General features: G+C 42.7%; 1 protein-coding gene across 1 annotated transcript in view; it reads right to left on the bottom strand.

Annotated features, from left to right (window-relative positions):
- Window positions 1–10,869: 10,869 nt before the first annotated feature.
- The window catches only part of LOC140738028 (ethanolamine-phosphate phospho-lyase-like), a 33,641-nt gene continuing 21,133 nt past the window's right edge, over window positions 10,870–23,377 (bottom strand). The window contains exons 12-13 of the mRNA XM_073065003.1: window positions 16,815–16,909; window positions 10,870–15,946 (exon numbers count right to left, since the gene is read on the bottom strand). Of these exons, the coding sequence (XP_072921104.1) occupies window positions 15,761–15,946; window positions 16,815–16,909 (281 nt within the window). The 3' untranslated portion in view covers window positions 10,870–15,760. The remainder of the gene's footprint in view (window positions 15,947–16,814; window positions 16,910–23,377) is intronic.

Here is a 23,377-nt window from a genome sequence, read left to right as displayed (position 1 = left end):
ACTGACAGTGAGTTAACAGAGGAATCAGATGCTTCCTGTCATCAGGAATCAACAGTAAGTATCTGGGTTCTTAGCTCGCCTTCTTAAATTGCAGCATTTTAGTGCTTGTTTTAGAATCAGTTAATAAACCATTGACACATAACATGTTTGTACAATAGAAGTTTGCCGTTGTAATCAACCAAATGTTTGCCTGGAGTGACTGAGAATTCAAGTTTTCTGACTGAACTGAGAGGGGTACCCAAATGGCCATTAACAATACAATGAGTTGTCCTTCTTTGAGACTGAATTTAAAAGTGCATCCATAAATCCTAACTTAAAAGGTTTCAATCTTTTTCTAAGCATGACCCCGTTTAAACACTGGAAATATTTTGTGATCCTATCAAGATGTACTTGACATATAGATAACAGCAGCTGGTAAGTGGCTCTGCATTGCCATGATGGATCAGGGCAGGAGGTTGGGAGCAACTGCTATAACTCAGTGAAACTGTAATTACCTGATCAGGGAAATAAATAAGCTCTTAAAGTCACAATATTTTATTCCAATAGAAACGTGAAATCACAGGATACTCTGACAATGGCTTCTTCCACTGAACTCTTAATTCAGTACAAGGGGGATGTAGGTGGCCACCTGCCAGTCTAATTCAATTTGCCATGACACTTGACACTTACTGAATGAACAGGCTGGAGGCAGACGGGAACAACTCAGTGAAGAATTCACTCACTGAGTAATAATAGGTAACTCAGGTGATGAAGTGATGCCATGCGTACAGATAACACACATCGGTAAAAAGCTGGGGCATTGAGAGGAATTGAGGAGAGAAGAGCCATGCTCATGTTTCAGGGTGACGATCCTGCACTGGAAATGGAGAAGTGAGAAGACAAGCATACTGCAAGTTGCAATGAAGGGAGGAGGGGTGCAGTCTGTGATAGGGTGGAGGTGCCACAAATGGTATTGGTGTGTCTACACAAGGATGGTGAAAGCTTCATCATGGTAGACGTATTTAAAAATAGAAGGTGAATTAGGATAGAAGAAAGCAAAAAAAAAGATTTGTGAGACACAGAACACAGTGCTCATCAAAGTTCAAAGTAAAGTTATAATCTTTGTATGTATTTGTCATAATATACGACCCTGAGATTTATTTACTTTGCAGGCATTCATAAGATATACAATGGAATCAATTAAAAACTACACACAAAGATGGACAAACAACCAAAGTGCAAAAGACAATCTGTGCAAATGAAATAATAGTAACAATAAATGAGCAAGTAAATAAGCAGTACAGGTGTCCCCCCCCCCTTTACAAAGGTAGAGCGTTCCTCTAAAACCTTTCTTAAGCCAGAATGACGTAATGCGAAGAACCATTAACTTATATGGCAAAAATTTTTGTAAAAGTGAAAATCCTCTTTGTAATGTGAAAACAGGTTACGAATGTAGGTCTTTTGTAAAAGCGAAGTGGCGTAAAGTGAACATTCGTAAAGTGGGGGACACCTGTACTGAGAACATGAGTTGCAGAGTCCTTGAAAGGGTCTTAATACTCCTGTATCTACTTCCCAAGGGGAGTAGCAAGAAGAGGACAAGGCCTGGATGGTGGGGGTCCTTGGTAATAGATGCTGCCTTTCTGTTCCACAATTTCTCTTTCTCTCCACAGATGCCACCTGACCTGCTGAATTTCTCCATCAATTTCTGCCTTACAATCCTTTTCCAGCAGCTGGAGTTTTAAAAAATGTTACTATGTTCATTAAATGGTTTGCTTCCAATCAAAACCTACCCAAAATACAAACAAACAATGATAAAGTACAAGGACGAAGATGGCACAACAGATCAGATCAACGTACTGGTCTTTTCACCTCTGGGACATAAGCTTGAATCCAACGTAGGCTTTTGCTGATATTTTACGGGACATATTTCTACCTAATTTCATGTTAAGTAATTTCTCCACCATCCAGGCCGTGCACTCTTCTTGCTACTACCATTGGCCAAGAGGTGCATAAATTCCACAGCACCAGGTTCAGGAACCTACAACCCTAAACCAGCATTACTGACCTTAACTCTGAACTGATTCATTAACCTACAGGCTCAAGAACACACAAGTTTCTGCAGGTGCTGGAAATCCAGAGTAACACACACGCAAAGTGCTGGAGGAACTCAGCAGGTCAGGCAGTGTCTATGGAAGTGCATAAACAGCCAATGTTTCTGGCCGAGTCATGATGAAGGTTCTCAGCCTGAAACGTTGACTGTTTATTCATTTCCAGAGATGTTGCCTGGCCTTCTGAGTTCCTCCAGCATTTTGTGTGTGTGTGTGTGTGTGTGTTTGACTTTCAAGGACTCTACAACTCATGTACTCAAAGTTATTTATTTATTTTTTATTTGCTCAATTTGTCTTTTGCACATTGTTGTTTCTCAGCCTCTGTTTATATATAGTTTTTCATAAATTCTATTGTATTTCTTTATTTTCCTGTAAATGCCTGCAAGAAAATGAATTTCGTTAGTTTCTGGTGATGTATATGTTCTTTGGTAATGATTTACTGTAACTTTGATTTTGACTTAATTCTTCATGGACACACTCTGCAGCTGGAAAAGTATTCCAGTGTGGCATGCACTTTGCTGATGGCTCACGAAGATACTGGAGTGGGGTGGGTGGGTGTGGGGGGAGTGGGAATATTATGAAAGAAGGGATGGATAGTTTGTAAGTGAGTTACATTATTGGGCCAGAGTAGATGAAATAGATGAAGATCCACATTAGTAAGCTGACTTCGGAGATATTGACAACTCTAGTGAGCGTGGTTGTATCTTGACTTGATGGCTGTTTGTGTAGAGTTTGCATGTTCTCTCTCTGACTGCACGGATTTCCCCTGGGGTACTTCAGTTTACTTCCACATCCCAAGAAGCACTTTTTTTTCTAGGCTGATTGGCCACTTGTAAGTGCTGGAATCTGAAAGGAATGTAGGAAGAATAAAATGGGGTTAGTGTAGGATTAGTGTAAAGAGATACTTGGTGTTTGGCATCGAGCTTTCTGTGCTCAAAGACTCAATATCCATTCCAAGAGAAATCGTCAGTAAATGAAAACAGTAAAGTTCAAAGTTCAAAGTAAATTTTATTATCCAAGTACATATGCCACCAAATACAACCCTGATATTCATTTTCCTGTGGTCATACTCAGCAAATCTATAGAATAGTAACTGTAAACAGGATCAATGAAAGATCAACCAGAGTGCAGATGACAACAAACTGTGCAAATGCAAATATAAATAAATAGCAATAAATAACGAGAACATGAGATAATGAGATAAAGAGACCTTAAAGTGAGATTATTGGTTGTGGGAACATCTCAATGGATGGGAAAATGAGTGTACATTCCCTTTTGTTCAAGAGCCTGATGGTTGAGGGGTAGTAGCAGTTCTTGAACCTGGTGGTGTGAGTGGAAAGGGAACAGTATTCTTTGAAGAAAGAAGACATCCTTGATGTTCTGGAATGGAAAGCGTCATCCTGAAAACAGAGGCAGCAGAGACTGAGGAACTGGGAAAAGCGAATGACATTTTTAAAAGTGACAGGATGATAAGAGGGATAGTCAAGACAGCTGTGGGAAACAGTAGGTTTATAAAAAATATCAGTAGGTCACCTGGCTGCAGAGATGGAGACAGAGAGATCGAGAAAGGGGTGTCAAATATGGACCAAGTAAATTTGAGGACATGTCATGGTCTGGTCTGTGAAATCTGCATTCTGGTTCATCGTCCGGTCCATGTTTCTTATTCCAGGTTTTCCGGTTTCCTCAGTTTCTGTTGAGGCAGCTGATTCTTGTTTGGGCTGGCTTCATAAATAGCTTCAGGATTCAGCCTCTGTCTGCTGGATTGTTCTTGTCCAAACCCTCTGTCTGTATCCCTTCCCTCCACCTTCCTCCTGGAGCCTTGCCTTCACCGCTGTCTGCATCAACCACCGGAGCAAGATAAGGAACTGTCTTTCGTTGTTTTGAACTGTCTCTGTGTCCATGCCTTTGCTAGGTGGGTCCAGCCGTTTGCTGCTTCCTTGTGTTGGGAACTGTCTTGTTGTATTCTGCATTCTGTGTAATGAGTCCCAGCCCTATATCCTATACCCAAGGAGGGGTCCTGGCTCTGTATTCCATGTTCCTGTCTCTTCCTCGACCAAGGCTCTGCATTCCTGTCTCTCCCTCGACCAAGACAAGGCTTTGGGGTCTTGTCCAGTCCTAGTCATGTCCAAGAACCTTGTCCTGTCCAAGCCACGGCTTTGTGTTCTCGTCTTGTTCACGTGCCTCGCCCAGCCCAGGAGTACCTTGCCCAGCTGGGGTTCCCTCGTCCTGTGCTGGGGTTCCCTTGTCTTGTCCAGGAGTCTCACGTCCAGTCTTGTCGCCTCTCCCCGTCCTGTAGCCACGTCATGTCCTTGCCTTGTTTTGGGGTCCGAGCCCGAGTTAAGACCCAAGTTCTGGGTCCTTGCCCAGTCTCTAGCTCGGAGTCCATACCCAAGCCTCATCATGTCGTTGCCTAGTTCCGGGGTCCGAGCCCGAGTCAAGACCCAGGTTTCGGGTCCCTGCCCAGTCTCTGGCTCAGAGTCCATGTCCAGGTTTCTAGCTCCTAGTTCCCAGTTCTTAGTTCCTTGTCCAGGTCCAACTTTCCTAGTCTAGTCTTAGCCCAGGCCCTGTATCCTAGTCTTGTTCAGGGCCTATGTCTTGTCTAGAGTTGTTTCTTCCCCACTTCCCTCATTTTCTTGATACACCTAGTCCTCTCCCTAGTACTTCAGTGTCTGTGTCTTGCATTTGGGTCCGTTCCCAACACCCACCATATGACAGGACAGGGTGGAAAGTGCAGGCATCGTTGATGAAATTGACGAGCCCAGCATGGGTGCAGGAAGCAGCACCAATGCAGTCATCAGTGCAGTGCAGAAAGAGTTGAGGGGCGTCACCAGTATAGGCTTGGAACTTGAACTGTACCATGGAGCAGATGAAAAGGCAGGCATAGCGGGAGGCCGTGGCTATATCTTGGGTTTGGAGAAAGTGGGAGCACTGAAAGAGAAATTGTTGAGGGTGAGGACCAGTTCTGCCAGATGAGGAGGGTACCTGTGGAGGGGAACTGGTTGGGTCTGTTGTCTAGAAAGAAGCAGACAGTCAGGTTTGTGTATCTTGCTAGGAGCTAGATACAGGTAGTGCAAGGTAAGGGAACTATGAGATTGGCGGCAGTGTCTGAAAGTTCTCTGGAGCCAATGAGATTTGCAATGGTGCAGGGGACAATGGCCTGATGCTCCTTAGTGGGATCTTTTCCAAGGGGTGTGTAAGACGAGGTGCCTGTGATCTGTTGCCTGGACTCAGCATGGTGGAGGTGGGGTATTGTAGACTAACAGGCCAGACTACAATAGCACCACCCTTGGCTGTGGATTTGATGGTGTGCTTGTGATTAGTGAGGGGAGAGTGGAGGGCTGTGCATCCAGATGGCGTGAGGTTTGAATAGGAGAGGGGAGTGCTGAAGTCAAGATGTCTCGCCAGCGCTTGGAGATGAAAAATTCAAGAGCAAACGAAGACCAGAGTGGGGTGTCTAAGATGAGAAAAGTAGCCACCAGTGCAGGGTGGGGAAGAAGTAATCTCAAAGACGGAGGTAACGGAAGAGGAGCTTGGTGTCGTGCGCGCTCAAGTGTGGAGGTGGAGGCACAGGGAGGGCCCCCCTTGCTGAGGATGGAAAAGGGAAGGGATGGTGAAGACAAAGCAGGGATTGGAGCTGGGGTCAGATGTGGAGGATGGGAAGAGTTGGAAGGTCAGAGGTGAGCGGTGTTCAGAGTGTTACGTACCCCGTAACTGGGTCACTTACCAGCAAAGATAGAGAGGTCTGTTGAAGTCTGATGGTACTATTTTTAACAGTATTTATTGATAAAAATACACAAAAATAACATCGATGCAAACATACAGATAATATACGTCATCAATACTAAATCTAAAAGCACGGGTATAATAATAATCAATAAGAAATAGCTCTATCGTTGTCTAGGGGATAACGTATTGTCCGATGGAAATATAAAAGTCACTCAAGTTCATTCAAGCTGCAGGCTGCAGCCTGTTGTTGGAGTCAAGAGAGAGAGTTTAAACTTGCCCATTCCTTTTGTGATGTCAATCCTTTGAGAGTCGTTGGTGCTTATTTCTCCTTTGTGTTAGCTAAAGCCGTTCTTCCGTGGCAAGGCCCACCAATTCCGAGGCAAATGGAAAAGGACGCACGTGGACTTTCCACCGGCTTTCGCTATTACGCTGTTACAGGATTTCTAGCGTTTCTTCTGGTGCGTCTGAAGGGGCCGTTCCCCAGACCCTCTTTTATCCCCACTCACGGGGTCTCAGATGTCAATCAGGGTGGAATGATGCCATCCCCCAACCAGCCCACGTTGCCTGAGGGCTTCCACGAAGCACAGTACTCAATACACAATTCCGTCTCCAAGAGACAATGGCCGCTTCCCGTTGCTTTGTATCGCTGAGGGCCAGGACATTTCAACCCCCTTTGTGGATTCTGCATGTCTTTCTCTCATTTCCTGGGTCTTCTGACCTGAATCAATAGCGATCTTGTGATTCTCACAAAGGAGGGGGCTACTTTCAACCCTTCAGCCCCTCAGAGTTGGGGCGCAGGCGTAACAAGAGAAAGTGGGGTAGGCAGAAGATAGCTTAGAAGAAGGAAGGAGGAATGAGATCAGGGATAGAGGGGAGCCTGAGAGACCCAGGGCTGGCGGGGAGCAGTGGTGGGAGAAGAGGAACCGTGTGTTGAGGAAGGTCTCAGCCAGGAGGTGGAGGTGGCTGAGGGCAGAGCTGGAGAGGAATCATGGTAAGACTGGTGGGTGGAAGAAGAGTACTGGACCAAAAGCTGGATGGAGAATAGCTACCAGAGGTGGCAAATTTGGACAGGACTCAATTGTGTGGCACTAGCAGGAAACAAGCACACAGAAACAGCAACAGTAGTGTGGTCATCTTGGTCATGATTTGGTCACATGGAGACTACAGTGGGAAATTGGTAGGTCAAGTATGGAACAGCGCAGCACACTGTTAGCCCTTCAGCCCACAGTCACGTGTGTGTCGAAGAGCACGAGGCCTCAGACTGCTCGTCGTTCACCTTTGCCTCATCAATCAAGGCTGCAAATTGCTACCGAGGGTGGATCTGGACAAAGGTCACATTCCATTTGTGACTCAAGCACTAGATACTAAGAAATGACAATTTTGAACATCAAACATGGAGAGCAGGACTGGAAAAAGATTAGATTAGATTCAGCTTTATTGTCGTTGTGCCAAGTGCAAAGTCAAATGAAATGCAGTTAGCATCTAACCAGAAATGCAAAGAATAGTGTTATTTATAAAATAACTGTGAATAAAAAGTAAGTGCTACAGCATACAAATATAAAAGTACTGAGACAGTACAATATGGGTGCAATACTGCTTAGCGCTGTGATGTGAGGTTCAGCAGGGTCACAGCCTCAGGGAAGAAGCTCTTCCTGTGCCTGCTGGTGTGGGAGTGGAGGCTCCTGTAGTGCCTACCAGATGGGAGGAGAGTAAAAAGTCCATGGTTAGAGTGAGATGCATCCTTGATAATGCTATTCGCCCTTCCCAGGCAGCGTTTATGGTAGATGATCTCAATAGTGGGCAATTGGGTGTCGATAATCTGCTGGGAAGATGGCGGTGCATGTGTATCGTGAGGCTCACTGTCTTACAAGATTTCAAAAAAGATTTGCAAGAGAAAGTGCAGGCCCAGACAGAGAGAGCAGAGGCACAAAAATGGGGAGAAGTAAGAATCACTTGTACCTGATAGCTTATTGCAAGTGGGTTAACTTTAGCATATTGGCTAGAGGTGTGCTTAAGAGCATCAAAAAATGAAGTATATTTATTTTTTAAAACTATACAGATCTCCTCTCTGTGAGCAAAAGGTGAATTATCATCATCCATTCTGAGGTACTGCCTAAGAAGGCCAATAGAGTTTAATTCTATGTGTAAATCTATAGTTAACTGATAAAATAATTGATTTTATTGATTCTGTTGTTGTGTGGATTTGTTACTTTTATGGGTAACAATATTTTAAGAACAGTAGGTCCCATGTGGAATAATTTTTAATAAGAAGGATTTTAGTGTCCAGCCCTGTAGCCAAGAGTAACTGATGTTATTCACCTTTGTTTTTGTTTGGAAGGAAGCTGTAAGGATAGGAAGGCTTGCCAATCATCAAGGCAGCCATTTTATGAACCCCCACCCTCTACCTCCACCCTTACTTTCCAGTGAGGATTACCCTCTGCTGTGCCTCTGGGAGGTGGAATCCCTCGGCCTTTGTGTCAGTGCCTCCTCCTCAGTGATGCAGGCTTTGTTAGGAGCTCTCAAAAACATGGAGCTCAGAAATGGCAGCAAGGTCTCCATGGCAACCATCAGCGGTAAATGGAAGTTGCATCTGTTAGCATGTGCAAGGGCATGTCCGGTGCCCTGCCTCTTGTCCCAGTGATCAGTCTGAAATGGGGTTGGTTGACTGAATTGAATGTTTTTTCTAGGATCCTTGATTGGTGCACGTTGCAGTCTTCACTGCAATTGAATGGCATGCAGGTTTAGGGGAGGACGATCCCATCCACTGGATCCAGAAATGCTGCTTGGTGGGGTGTTGGAGGATGTTTTGTTGCTGGATACTGGCCTCAGACAAAAGGAAGGCAAGAGTCCACAGACTTTCCACCTTTAAATGCAGGAAAACCCACTGAGGTATTCCACAGGACTATACTTAAACAAAATGTGACTGAGTCAAAGCAGGGGATGTCAAGGTGCTGACCAAAAGCTTATCTTTTATCATAGTAGTCATTTTGCAACCTTTCCGTCCTGTCTGTCAGTATCTTTCACTACTTCATGGTATTTGAAACTGTTTGCAACTTATCAGACACTCCTGCTGACCTTTCGTGTCAGTTTCATGAAGGCAGTCTTAACAAATGGTTTGAAGTTGCAGTGCAGCAGCAGCAGCAGCAGCTGTGTAGAAAGACAGAACTGTTGAGACATTGGACATTGCATGTAATCAGAGGAAACAATAAAATGTAATAACTTCACAGATGCTGTGGCTTGCAGATCCTCTATTGAAATCCATGTAACAGATCTTGACCTTCATGGTAAACAAATGACTCAATGCCAAAGTCATACGGCAGCAGAGATAATCAGTGGTTTTAGGTTCCCCTTCCGGATTTGGTTTCTCAGCTTTCAGCAGTTTGCTGCATAGCAAACAAGCTATTTATGGAGCTTTCCTTTTCACCTCATGATAGTGTAGAGGGTGGGGATGAATTAGTTCTATCCTTCTGCGCATGTTTGCCAAGCACATTAAGGCCAAATATTAACTATTTTGTCAGCAATTGGTTTATGTTTTGACCAGTAGCCCCAATTATTCTCTCAGAGTCCATGTTCCCGTATGGTCCTTCTCAAAGGATAAAGTCAGAGAAAAATTAGAGTTTGATGTACAAGAATCAAGAGTGGTACAGCCTTTCCATCGGGATCTGTGGTGATACCGTCCATCAAAATGAAAATAACCCATCGTTTCCAGGTGTTGCTTTACCTGATATAAATGGTTGTGACCTCTTCTGCTTTTATACATCCAGATTGCTCTGGCTGACTTCAATGTGACTTGCAACAATCTGGCCATGGCCGCCTGGTAAGTCCGGGAAGCAGCTAATGTACTTGCTGGAAAAGTGTGGACAGGCTCCAATGACCACTGATCTGTGTCTTCAAACGTATTGATGAGGCATAATAGTCGCTCAGATGCTGAGACATTCTTGCCTTTGATACTTGTAGAATTTGTGATATATTGATTAGAAACAAAATGCCACCTGCTACCAGGTAGCAAGTGAGGAGAAAGAGATGTCAACAGTTTAGATTAAGGACCCTCATCAAATTAATTTGATTAATAAAGTTTTGTCATACAAAATTTGAGCTACAGAAATTATTTTCATGACAAAGGTATAAAGCTTAAGGATAAACTTTCTGCAATACGAGTGAAGAGGCAATAATAACCCAGCCTTGTCATTTGTAAGCTCATACACGGACCTGCTGCTAACCATTTCCAGCAGCAGTTCAGCCACTTGTTACACCTTCAACTTCAATGGAAAGGACAACTGTGCAAGGTGTACTAACAGCTAGTTATTTTAGTTTCAGGAAGCACGAGGATCTGAAACACAAAATACTCTGCAGATGCTGGGGTCAAAGCAATGCGCACAACACGCTGGAGGAACCCAGCAGCATCTGTGCTCTGCAGATCCGTGGTCTGCAACACGAGGATCTGTGTATTTCAGCTAAATTCTCATTTCTAATGGCAACTGGCCTGTACATTGACAGAAATTTTCTTCAAAATCTCTTCAGGTGATAAATTATTAACTAACCCTATAGTGCTTGGAACTAGTTTACTGCATTTTTATGGTTACAATATGATAACCAGCCCCAAAGTGACTGATATTGAGCATCCACTGCCTTGTTTTTTACATCTTGAAGCCCGTGTTGATCTCTAGCAAATGCAGTTGAAGTAAGCACTTCCCCTCTGCAAGTTGCAAACGCTTCTAATAAAATGAGCTTGGAGCCGTTTAAACCCAAATGTAGAGTTTTCACCTTGAACAACAATTCTTTTCCCTCCACTGATGCTGCTCAACCTGCGGAGTTCCTTCAGCACATTGTTCGTTCCTAGGGGACTTCTACACTCAGTTTTATCTAATGTACACTGCAACACTGCTTTTGACTGATGACTGCTTCGAAAAGCCCAAAGAGGTCTGTTCATGGGAAGCAGTGCACTGCCTTGGAAGTATCAAGTTGCATAATTTCCATGAGAACAAACGAGATGGTACAAGACTGGTGTTAATGAGAGGAAAGCTAGGTTCAGCACATACTTTTAGATGGCTGCGACTCAAAGGTGCCAAGTATTTTATTACAATTGTGCAGATTTGTTTTAAGCTATTGCCATTGCAGTGATGAGAAACAGCTTCAGAAAAACGATCACAATATTATAGCACCATATCAGAGAAAATTAAAATGATCATATATACAGTAGTTCCACACAAAAAGACAAAGTTGCTGTTATTTTAAAGCTCCTGCTACTTAATTTTAGATGAGGTAGTAGAAATATGAAACATTAATATTGTAAATCAACGAGCAGCCATTTTACATTACAAACCAATTAAATAGCCACTTATGAGCAAGTTGGAGAGGATTTTACTAATGCAGCCATGAAAAGATCCTTGGTGAGTGAAAGAGTCCTTTGTTTATAATCATTTAGTTACCCAGTTACATACACTGGAGATGGGCTGTTTTACCACAGGCAAGTATCACCTTTGGGAAGAGATTATCCCATTGTCTGAGTGAACAGAGAATTTGAACTAGATTGGTTAGGGTAAATGAGGTGCTCTCTCTATAAACTATTTAAGCACTGAACAGGATAAGATAACCAGAGGGTTTTTTGTTACAGTAAACAATGTTTAAAACCCGTTTGTAGTTCATGCGACAAGAGCAAATTCATTGCAATGTTTCAAAGAAAAGCTGGAACATGATTGTCATCACTGTGCATAAAAAATATATTTGATAATAGATAATGTGTGGTTGGCGTGATCTCCTGGAACGCAATTTGAATGAGTGGCTTTAGAGGAATTTAAAGATTTTGGTTCCCTGACTGTAGTGGAGTTTGAATTTATTTTGCTGCCCACAGAAAGTGGGTGGTGTTGAATGCAACTGAGCAGCACTGAGGCTTTCTGAACAGGGCTATAGATCAGTGTACCATTTTGCTTCTGATGATTTCATTCTCCACATTTCCCTTAAATTTTCTTTCGGAAAGGTATGAATTGCTGAAGATAGCTTAAGTGTAATAGCTTGCAAATCCAATTCTTATGTTTTCTTTATAACTACTAGTTCTTGCTTTGTAGTTCAAAGGTTACTTTCTCAATAGAGTTGATTGTCTTTTTGGTCAACAAATGACCTGTATTAGCATTCAGAGATCCTGGGTAAAGATTATCCCTTGTTAAAACAGGGAAATGATAAGTTTATTTGTGAACTATATCTTTAAACTAATAAACAGGAGAACTTCCTCACTGACTGCAATCAATCAGCAAGTTCCGGTCCACAATCCTTTCAAAAGATTATTGTATCTCTAATTTTATTAAATTTTAAAATCATCTAAAAGGGAAGCCCGTGTAAAATGAGGCCCTGGATTGTGTTTTCAAGTTGAGAGTTGCTTTGTGTTAAACAAATACTTATGGCCTGGACAGACAACATGAAAAATACACTCAGTGGCCACTTTATTAGGTACTCCTGTACACCTGCTCATTAATGCAATTAACTAATCAGCCAATCATGTGGCAGCAACTCAATGCATAAAAGCATGCAGACATGGTCAAGAGGTTCAGTTGTTGTTCAGGCCAAAAGACTCAGAAAAAGAGAGACGTTAAAGGTAGAAATTAAGCTGTTTCCACAGATGAGCTCAAAGAAGTCACTGTCAAGTGCCAACATAGCTCTCTGCCTGCTTAGCAGCTACTCAATGCATAAAAGCACGCAGACATGGTCAAGAGGTTCAGTTGTTGTTCAGACCAAACATCAGAATGGGGAAGAAATGTGATCTAACTGACTTTGACCATGGAATTATTGTTAGCACCAGATGGGGTAGTTTGAATGTCTCAGAAATTGCTGATCTCCTGGGATTTTCACGCATAACAGTCTCTGGGGTTTACAGAGAAAGGTGCAAGAAATACTGTAAAAAGAAGCACTCCCTGAGTGGCAGTTTGTGGATTGTTAAGAGCAAGGTCAGAAGGGAATGGCTAGTCTAGTTCAAGCTAACAGGAAGGTGATAGTAACTCAAATAGCTACATGTTACAACAGGGGAATGCAGAAGAGCATTTTAGAATGCCCAACGTGTCAAACCTTAAAGAAGATGGGCTGGAGCAGCAAGAGACCACAAGCATATACTCAGGGGCCACTTTATTAGATGCAGTACCTAATAAACTGACTACTGAGTGAATGATCCATACTTTATTTTGAGGAAGTTATCTTCATTATTCCTTGACTTTTTCTGAACTGCTGATTTGCTTGCACCATAGAGCAGACATTTGATTTTAGGTTTAAAAAAATTCTCAGCTTTGATGCAAGGATCGGTTGCTTGCTCGGGTATTTGAGGAACTGCTTCTGTAGAAATTTGATCATTTTGAAAGCAAATGCATTCTTAAAAAAAATCAATCTCCCTAAATTAGTTTTCAAATCTCTAAAGTATTTGTTAACCTGGAGATAGAAACCAAATTGTGTCAAGAAACTTGACTCAAGTAGCAAGCTAGACAATCAAAATCACCCATGATTGTTTTTAAAACAATTTTAGAAAATCCGCATGAAGGTTTTGTGGAAGTCAGAAGCTTTCATGACAAGGATTTATTTTTAAATTGAAGAGCTTCAGCAACTGCTTGCACCACCAAGAGCCGTAAACTTAATAAACTACCTGTGTAATTTGAGCCTTGTGTATTTTTAGAGACCATGTTTCAAAATTAAAAATTTCTATTTGAATACAAAATATCTTTATATTGTGGAATATACTGTAGTGGCTACAATACAGTAATCCAAAAATTTGAACCAAATTTTTCATACATTTATGGCAAATGGTAAATTTATATAATCAAATAGATCAAGAACATTGAAAGCTATTATCAGTGATTGTGACAAGTAGTGGATCAATATTACAAAAAACTTGATTCAACAAAGTCCTTTGGGGAAGTGAATCTGCTGTTCTATTCATGACTGTCTTATAAGTAATTCCAGTTCAAAGGTAATTAGAGATGGAAAATATATGCTGCTCTCATCAATGACGGGCACATCCCAACCAGTTAAACCAACAATGTCACGTTCTTGATTTCCGGGGCCAGATGTGATAGAATGCCAGTAATCTGACAGCATTACTGCAACAATATCAAAGGTTTTTGTTGTTAGTAAGCTGCAGCTGTGGACAATTGAGCCTCAGTGAGCATAACATTTAAATTCATGCTTCTAGTAATTTGCAAAAGGGAAGTTTTGGATTCTTTTGGCTATTCATCTAAGACTTCCAAAACTCTTCCCATCCAAATCTCACAAATGACAAATACAACAGTTTGATGAACTTGTGCATGGCACAGAACTAAACTCAACAATTTATACTGAAATATCAATAGATCCCAAAGGATTTTCCAGTCATTGTGGTCTTTGACAGTAAAAACAGAGAAGCAGCTTAGACCTTTCATCTGCAGAGGGAAAGAGCCCAGGGCATATCTTCCTTAGACCTTTCATCTGCCGAGGGAAAGAGCCCAGGGCATATCTTCCTTAGACCTTTCATCTGCAGAGGGAAAGAGCCCAGGGCATAGCTTCCTTAGACCTTTCATCTGCAGAGGGAAAGAGCCCAGGGCATATCTTCCTTAGACCTTTCATCTGCAGAGGGAAAGAGCCCAGGGCATATCTTCCTTAGACCTTTCATCTGCAGAGGGAAAGAGCTCAGGGCATAGCTTCCTTAAACCTTTCATCTGCAGAGGGAAAGAGCCCAGGGCATAGCTTCCTTAGACCTTTCATCTGCAGAGGGAAAGAGCCCAGGGCATATCTTCCTTAGACCTTTCATCTGCAGAGGGAAAGAGCCCAGGGCATATCTTCCTTAGACCTTTCATCTGCAGAGGGAAAGAGCCCAGGGCATATCTTCCTTAGACCTTTCATCTGCAGAGGGAAAGAGCCCAGGGCATATCTTCCTTAGACCTTTCATCTGCCGAGGGAAAGAGCCCAGGGCATAGCTTCCTTAGGCCTTTCATCTGCAGAGGGAAAGAGCCCAGGGCATATCTTCCTTGGGGCTCTGGTTGACTCAGGATGAGGGGGTAGGAGGAAATTCACCATGATGTTGCCTAGGATGGGACATTTCAGCTATGAGAAGGGTCAGGAGAGATTGAGCTTGTATATCTTGTTGCAGAAATGGATGGTTGTTGGTGACTGGAGGTGGGAGTGGTGAGGTTGAGAACAAAATTATGACACATAGAAAGATAGAAAGTAAGAAACCCGTCCCCATGGCAAAGATGTCTAGAAGCAGAGGGATAGGCTTAAAGTGAAAAGTAAGAAGTTTATGGAGGATTTGAAGAAGAACCTGTTCATCTTGTGGGTGGTTGGAATCTGGAAGACACAGCCAAAGTGGAACTTGGACTCTCACAACATTTAAAAAGCATCTGGACAAGCACTTGGATTGCCCAAGTATAGGAGGCTCTGACTGAATACTGGTTAATGGGTTTAGTATGGATGGATACTGAATGTTTGGACACTATCGACTGAAACTTAATCTGTGCTGTAGGACTCGGTGACTAAGCTGAGCAGTGTGGTGACTCCAACAATGATTCTTTTGCACTTACCAGTAGAATTCTTTGTACTTATTCTAGCTCAGGAGAACTGTTCTGTTAAAAACAACAATTTCAAGAGAAAATTAAAAAAAACCCTTAGATTCTGAATACACATCAACCCATCTCTAGTGAGTAGGGGACGATATTCAGGAGAGAGGACTTGGGTTCTTTCCACCCATTTGGTGTTAACAGCAGCAGAAGGCTAGGATACATCTTGTGCAAGTTGGTCAATGAGAGCAACCCTAGAGGGAATTTTAAGGAGATAATAGTCACCATGCAAATTAATTAAAATAAAAATATTTGTGAAAAACCTTAAGATTAACCAAAACTCTGTCTAAATATGAATAAATTGTGCAAAACATTTCATGTGCAACTTGATTATGACAACAAGTTTGAGGGAAACCTCGTTAAAACAGAGAGATAGGTAGGTCATGTCTTAAACTTCTGCGTGGCACAGTGCCGTTTGTTGTGACAGGAACTGGGTCGTTGCCCACAATCAGTTCTGTTAAAATGGCAACCATCTCCACCTAGATTCTCTTCATTCGGTAAGGTCTCGCTTGTGTCCAGCTCTTTTATGCATCTGTTGCCCACCTCGGGAATGTTGGTTGGAGCAATCTGTTTTTAAAACACAAATAGGCAAGTGATGAACCAACATGCTTTTATTCCTTCACATCTTACCTGGGAGCAAGAAGATGTATAAAAATAACACTGAAGAGGAATTAGGCCCCGTATGCCTTATCAGAAGGGAGAGATATTCTGTGGAGAAAGGTTGTGCGAGACCCAACGGAGGACTGAGAAATCCCACAGCATGGTAAATGAGAAGGGGCGCTGAGCTATTGCAGTATTATTTCCAGAACAGTAGAGTAAGCCAGCAAGCAGGCTCATTATTGAGACACGATTATGTGTGGTTTAATTTTGGGGTTTATTGGATAGGATAGAGGCGAAAGCTGCCTAACTACAGCTATTTTCCTCTCTTCCCTGCTCAACGATGCATTCTAATTCTCTTAGCAGTCTCCTGACCAAGACCAATTCAGTGAACATGAGCAATAGAGGGCTTCCTGGGTGCAAAACTACATTACATCATGTAACAGACACAAAATGCTGGTGGAACGCAGCAGGCCAGGCAGCATCTATAGGAAGAAGTACAGTCGATGTTTCGGGATGAGACCCTTCGTCAGGACCATGAATTGCTTGAATTTCCTCGTGTTTACATCATGTATTTTGCTACAATGGTAGGAGTTCAAATTCCCAGTATGCTGCTTTTTATTGTATCTTACAGACCATTACTGAAGCTAGGAAATTAAACACTGCACTGAGATAATCCTCGAAGGAAAGTGATAAATGGGTTTCTAAACATCTTTTGTCTGATACAAGATTGAAAGTGATTAATCTGAACCAATGTCTGAAAGGGTTATAGTAGGTTTAAATTTGCTTTGAACAAATGATAATTTTACAAATGAGAAAATGAACACCTTGTACTTGCCTTTCTCTTTCTGCCCTGAAGTGCCAAGGATGCAACATTTTCCACTGGATTTGACTCCCCATTTGGAACTCTCGCTCTGGTCTTTCTCTCAAGATCTACAAACACCAATGGAAGAAAAGGTTATTCAATTTACAAGCATTAGGAAAAAAAAGCTCATGAAAATACTAGCTGGTCCATCAAGCTATTCTGGAAATGGTGTATTTCACCTTGCTCTTGGGAGAAAATAAGGATAAGTGTCTGTCTCTGATCAAAGGATTGTCGCTGCTAGACTTTTCAACAACCCAGCTCTTGTTAAACAGATATCTTCCAATCATATACATCCCCTTTGAAGACCTGCACTGCATTCACACTCTTTCCATGAAGGGAACCTGTTCCAATCATCACTGCCTCTATGAAGAATTATTTCGTGGTACTGAACCTATGGTTTTTCTTTATCTTGTTCTGCCAGTGATATTTATGACCTTGTAAATAACAAAAAAATATAATCCTTAAAATCCTCACCAAGAAAAAGTATTGAATAAACAGATTCTTTGCTAGTGGGATTTGATTTGGAAAGCCATTACCTAATGGTACCTGAGAGGAGGTAGAGTTTGAACAACACAAATATTGTGATAGGTATTATCAAGGTGTGGTTGTCTGATTACTGAGGCTAAGAACTGAATATTTAGGGTTTTTTACATTTAGGGAAAATAGGAAAGGAAAAAGGGGATGAGTTGTCTTGATTACTGAAGGAAGAGATAATTGCATTTTCTCAGATGCCCAAAATGTCTAACCTGCTTGTGTGGAAATATGAAGAGAGGGTAAGAAGTTATTGGTAAAGGTATTGTACGAGCAATCTGACATTATCTGCATATAGGGCAGAATATAAATCTGTAAAGGTTTTGTATGTAAGGTAGTGCGATAATTGTGTGAGTGCTGAATTCAGGTTTATTGTCACTAACATAAATTGTGAAATTTAGTTGTTTTGCGGCAGCAGTACAGTGTAAGACGTAAGACATTATGTTACAAAAATAAGTACATGATGTAAAAGAGCAATAATGAGTTAATGTTTATGGACTCACGGACCGTTCAGAAATCTGACGGTGGAGGGGAAGAAGCTGATCTTAACACATTGAGTATGGGTCCTTAGGCTCCTGTACCTCTCTCTGATCGTAGTAATGAGAAGAGGGCATATCCAAGACCAAGACCAAGGAGATGGTGGTGGACTTTAGGAGATCTAGGCCTCATATGGAGCCAGTGATCATTAATGGAGAATGTGTGGAGCAGGTTAAGACCTACAAGTATCTGGGAGTACAGTTGGACGAGAAGCTAGACTGGACTGCCAACACAGATGCCTTGTGCAGGAAGGCACAGAGCCGACTGTACTTCCTTAGAAGGTTGGCGTCATTCAATGTCTGCAGTGAGATGCTGAAGATGTTCTATAGGTCAGTTGTTGAGAGCGCCCTCTTCTTTGTGGTGGCGTGTTGGGGAGGAAGCATTAAGAAGAAGGACGCCTCACGTCTTAATAAGCTGATAAGGAAGGCGGGCTCTGTCGTGGGCAAAGTACTGGAGAGTTTAACATCGGTAGCTGAGCGAAGGGCGCTGAGTAGGCTACGGTCAATTATGGAAAACCCTGAACATCCTCTACATAGCACCATCCAGAGACAGAGAAGCAGTTTCAGCGACAGGTTACTGTCGATGCAATGCTCCTCAGACAGGATGAAGAGGTCAATACTCCCCAATGCCATTAGGCTTTACAATTCAACTGCCAGGACTTAAGAACTTTTTTTTAAAGCTATTATTAATGCTTTTTGAGTTAGTGATTTAGATGCATATCATATTATTACTGAGTTAAGTATTGTATGTAATGAGTTTTTGCTACAACAAGTGTATGGGACATTGGAAAAAATGTTGAATTTCCCCATGGGGATGAATAAAGTATCTATCTATCTATCTATCTATCCTAGATGGTAAGGGTCATTAATAATGGAAGCTGCCTGTTTGAGTCACCGCATTCTGAAAATGTCCTCAGTGGTGGGGAGACTTGTGTCTGGGAAGGAGTTGGTGGAGTCTGCAGCCCTCAGCAGCCTCCTGCTATGCTGCACATTGCTGCCTCCATATCAGGTGGTGATGCAACCAGTCAGATGCACTCCAACGTACACCTGCAGAAACTTGCACGAGTCTTTGTTGATATACTAAATCTTCACAAACTCCCGACAAAATAAAGCCTCTGGCATGCCTCCTTTGTGATTGCATCAAGGCGCTGGACCCAAGATAGAAGCTCTGAGACTTTGACAACTGGGAACGTGAAACTGCTTTCCCTTTCCACTGCTGACCCTCAAAGGTGACTGCCCCACCCTAAAGTCTGCAATCAGTTCATTGGTCTTGCTGACGTTGAGTGCCAGCTGATCTATCTCACTCCTGTACATGTCCTGAGATTCTACCAACAGTAATAGGATCATCAATGAATTTTCAGAAGGCAATTAAGCTGTGGGCAGCTACACAGTCACAAGTGTAAGTAGAGTAGAGCAGCGGGCTAAGCATGAATCCTTGAGCTGTATCTGTCAAGGATGAGATGTTATCACTGATTCACACTGACTGTGGTCTCCTAATGAGGGAGTCGAGGTATAGAGGGCCAGGATTTGAAGCTTATTTATTAGTACTGAGAGTATGATCATGCTAAGCAGAGAATCTGAATCTGAATCAGGTTTAATATTACTGACATATGTTGTTAAATTTGTTGTTTTGCAGCGGCAGAACAAAATCACACAGGTTAAACTGTGCCTGCTATAGTCCTGTTGTGGCAGCTGGTAAATTGCAGTGGATCCAGGATCTTGCTCAGGCAGGAGTTACTTCTAGCCACGACCAACATCTCAAAGCAGTTCGTCACAGTAGATGTGAGTGTTACTGGGTCATGGGCTTCTGAGGCAGCTCCTCTTGGATACCAGTACGACTGAGGGCCTTTTGAAGAAGATGGGAACCTGTGGCTGCTGCAGTGAGTGGCTGAACATGCCAGCCAGTTCATAGCTTTTCAGAACCCTGCCAGGTACACTATCAGGGCCTGATGCCTTGTAAAGGTTCACAATCTTGAAGGATGTTCTGATGTCCAGCTCTGAGGCAGAGATCACAGAGATGCCCAGTGCTGTGGGGATTCTCACAGATATAGTTTATTCTTCATTTCAAAGCATGCATAAATGGCATTGAGCTCATCACTGCCAAATTCGTTTAGGTTTTGCTTTATAGGAAGTAATAGCATGCAAATCCCTCCACAGCTGGTGTATACACAATAGTGTCTCTAACTTGCCATTTCAGTCTCACAATGGGACTCTGTAGGTTGCACCCAGACTTCTTGTAGGGTTCTGGATCATTGGTCTATAACATCACAGATCTAACCCTCGGCAGGCTGTGATACTCCTGGTTTGTCCATGGCTTCTGGTTTGGGAAAACTCAGCATGTTCTCGAAGGTGCAAAAAGAAGAATTCTTAAAATGTACTTACGCTGGTTTCTTAAAGCAATATGTTGATTAAGATTATTTATATGTGTAAAGACAAAGGGTTAAAGATCTTATGTACAGATTTCTTGAGAAAAGAGTAATCACAATGTGCTGGAATTTTAAATTCAGTTTGAGAGTCAGAAGCTTGGGCCAGAAACTTGTCCTAAACTTCAAAGCAAATACAACAGAATGAGAACTGACTAAAATGAATTGGGAAACAAGCTGAAGGATAAGTCATTAGACACCCAAGGAGACATTTAATAAATGTCGGCAAAGCTGTTTGCCAGTGAGAAAGAAGACACTAAGGGAGCTAATAGCCATGCCTAAACTACCAAGGTTCTTAAACTAGCAAAGTTCAAAGTGAATTTCTCATCAAAGTACATATGGTATATGTCACTATATTCAACCCTGAGATTCTTTTTCTTGTGGGCATAATCAGGACTATCTTTCCTTTCAGTTAGTCCTGACGAAGGGTCTGGACCCAAAACGTCAACAGCTCTTCTCCCTATAGATGCTGCCTGACCTGCTGCGTTCCACCAGCATTTTTGTGTGTGTAGCTTGAATTTCCAGCATCTGCAGATTTCCTTGAGTAGTGTGAGATTTGCAGCTTTCCATTCCTCCAGGACCTCTCCCAGAATCCCTGTAATTTTAGTACCATCAGAGCATCCACTGCCTCTGTAGCCACTTTCTTTAAGACCCCAGTATATAGGCTACCAGACTTGGCCTTTTGATACCATTATTTTCTTTGGTAATACTGTTTCTTATGCAGTGCTAAATGCTGATCTTTCTATAGCTCAATTATCATTTATTGTTTTCTGCTATGAAGTCTGTATTGAAATGATTATATAGAATCTCTATTACATTATTTTCAATTATTAGCTCCACAGGCTCATCCTCTAAGGGACAGTTGTTTAACTATTTTAACCCTTTTTTATGTACAGTATATGCACAGTTTTTTTTACCATGATGCTCAATATTATTCACTACTTTTCTCTCATACATCTTTTCCTTCTTTGTAATTGCTATATCATCCTTTGCTTCAATGGCTATCATCCTGAAGCACTTACATCCACAGTGATGAAGTGTTTTGAGAGGTTAGTCCTGACGAAGGGTCTCGGCCCGAAACGTCAACAGTGCTTCTCCCTATAGATGCTGCCTGACCTGCTGCGTTCCACCAGCATTTTGTGTGTGTTGCTTGAATCTCACACTACTGTTCAAGTAAAATGCGGGAATCTAATTAGCCTAACATCAATCACTGGAAAAATGTTGGATCCACTGTTAAGGTGTTAACTGCAGAATAACTCTCCTTCACAACTAAATCCCCACGAAGTGCATCGAGCTGCAGCTCTTAGAGACTGTGTTAAGGAACTGGAGTCGCAGTTCGATGGCCTTTGGCTCATACAGGGAACTAAGGAGGTGAGAGGTAGGAGCTACAGGTATGTAGTCAGCCCTGAGTGGCAGGAGGCAGGTACCTGGGTGACCGTCAGAAGAGAGAAAGTGCAGAGGCAGCCAGTGCAGAGTACCACTGTGGCCATTCCCCTCAATAATAAGGATGCTGCTTTGGATACTGTTGGGGCTGATGACCTACTAGTTGGAAGCAGCAGGAGCCAGGTCTTTGGACCTGAGTCTGGCTCAGTGGCTCAGAAGGGAAAGGAGGAGAAGAAGAATGCAGGAGTGATAGGGGATTCCATGTTAGAGGAGCAGAAAGCAGATTCTGTGGACATGAAAGAGACACCCAGAAGGTACGTTGCTTTCCGGGTGCTGGGGTCAGAGAAGACTTGGATTGGGTTCACGGCATCCCAAAGGGGGAAGATAAACAGCTAGAAGTCATGGTGCATATTGGCACCAGTGACATAGGTAGGAAAAGGGAGGAGATCCTGAAGAGAGAATACAGGGAGTCAGGCAGAAAGCTGAAAAGCAGGATATTAGGGTAGTAATCTCTGGAATGCTGCTCACGTGCCAGTGATGCTGATTTGGCAATTGAATGTGTAGCTGAGGAATTGGTGCAGGGGACAAGGTTTCAGACTTCTGGATCATTGGGGTCTCTTCTGGGGAAGGTATGACTTGTACAAAAAGGACAGGCTACACCTGAGCCCGAGGGGGACCAATATCTTTGCAGGTTTGCTCGAGCTGTTGGGGAGGGGGGGGGGGGTGGGAACTGGAGTGATAGGGCTGAGGGTGGGGCAGTTGGTGCACAACTAGATGCAGTGTATAGTGAGGCTGTGGGGAAGGGCAGGCAGATGATAGGACAAACCGGGCAGCATGGTAGCGAAGTGGTTAGCACAACACTTTATAGTACAGGTGACCCGGGTTCAATTCCTGCTGTTGCCTGTACGGAGTTTGTACGTTCTCCCCATGACCGCATGGGTTTCCTCCGGGTGCTCTGGTTTCCTCCCACAGTCCAAAGACAGGCCAGTTTGTAAGCTAATTGGTCAATGTAAATTGTCCAGTGATTAGGCCAGGGTTAAATTGGGGGGATTGCTGGGTAGCATGGCCTGAAGGTCTGGAAGGGTCACTGCGCTCTGTATCTCAAAAGAAAATTGAAGTCAGTGGGATGAGTTAAAATATAACAGGGGGCTAAAATTAAAAAGGGTGATGAATACAGGACTGAAGGTGTATGTTTGAATGCATGCAGAGTATGGAATAATGTAGATGATCTTTAAGCACAGTTAGAGATTAGCAGGTATGATGTCAAGGGCATCTCTGAGTTGTGGCTGAAAGAAGTTCACATTTGGGAGCCTAACATCCAGTAATACACATTGTATCGAAAGGTCAGGCAGGTAGGCAGAGAGGTTAGCTTCCATTTCGAGGGGACTAGAATATGAAAGCAAGGATGTAATGCTGAGGCTTTATAAGGCACTGATCAGACCACACTTGGAGTATTGTGAACAGTTTTGGGCCTCTCATCTAAGAAAAGATGTGTTGGCATTGGAGAGGGTCCAGAGGAGATTCACAAGAATGATCCCAGGAACGATAGGGTTAAGATAAGAGGAGTGTTTGATAGCTCCGAGTCTGTACTTGCTGGAGTTTAGAAGAATGAGGTGGGGGGGGGGCGGGGGGGGGGGGTTCTCATTCCAACCTATCAAATATT

The sequence above is a fragment of the Hemitrygon akajei genome, chromosome 13, assembly GCF_048418815.1.
Source record: "Hemitrygon akajei chromosome 13, sHemAka1.3, whole genome shotgun sequence".
Lineage (NCBI taxonomy): Eukaryota > Metazoa > Chordata > Chondrichthyes > Myliobatiformes > Dasyatidae > Hemitrygon > Hemitrygon akajei.
This window is presented reverse-complemented; position numbering and strand designations above follow the sequence as displayed.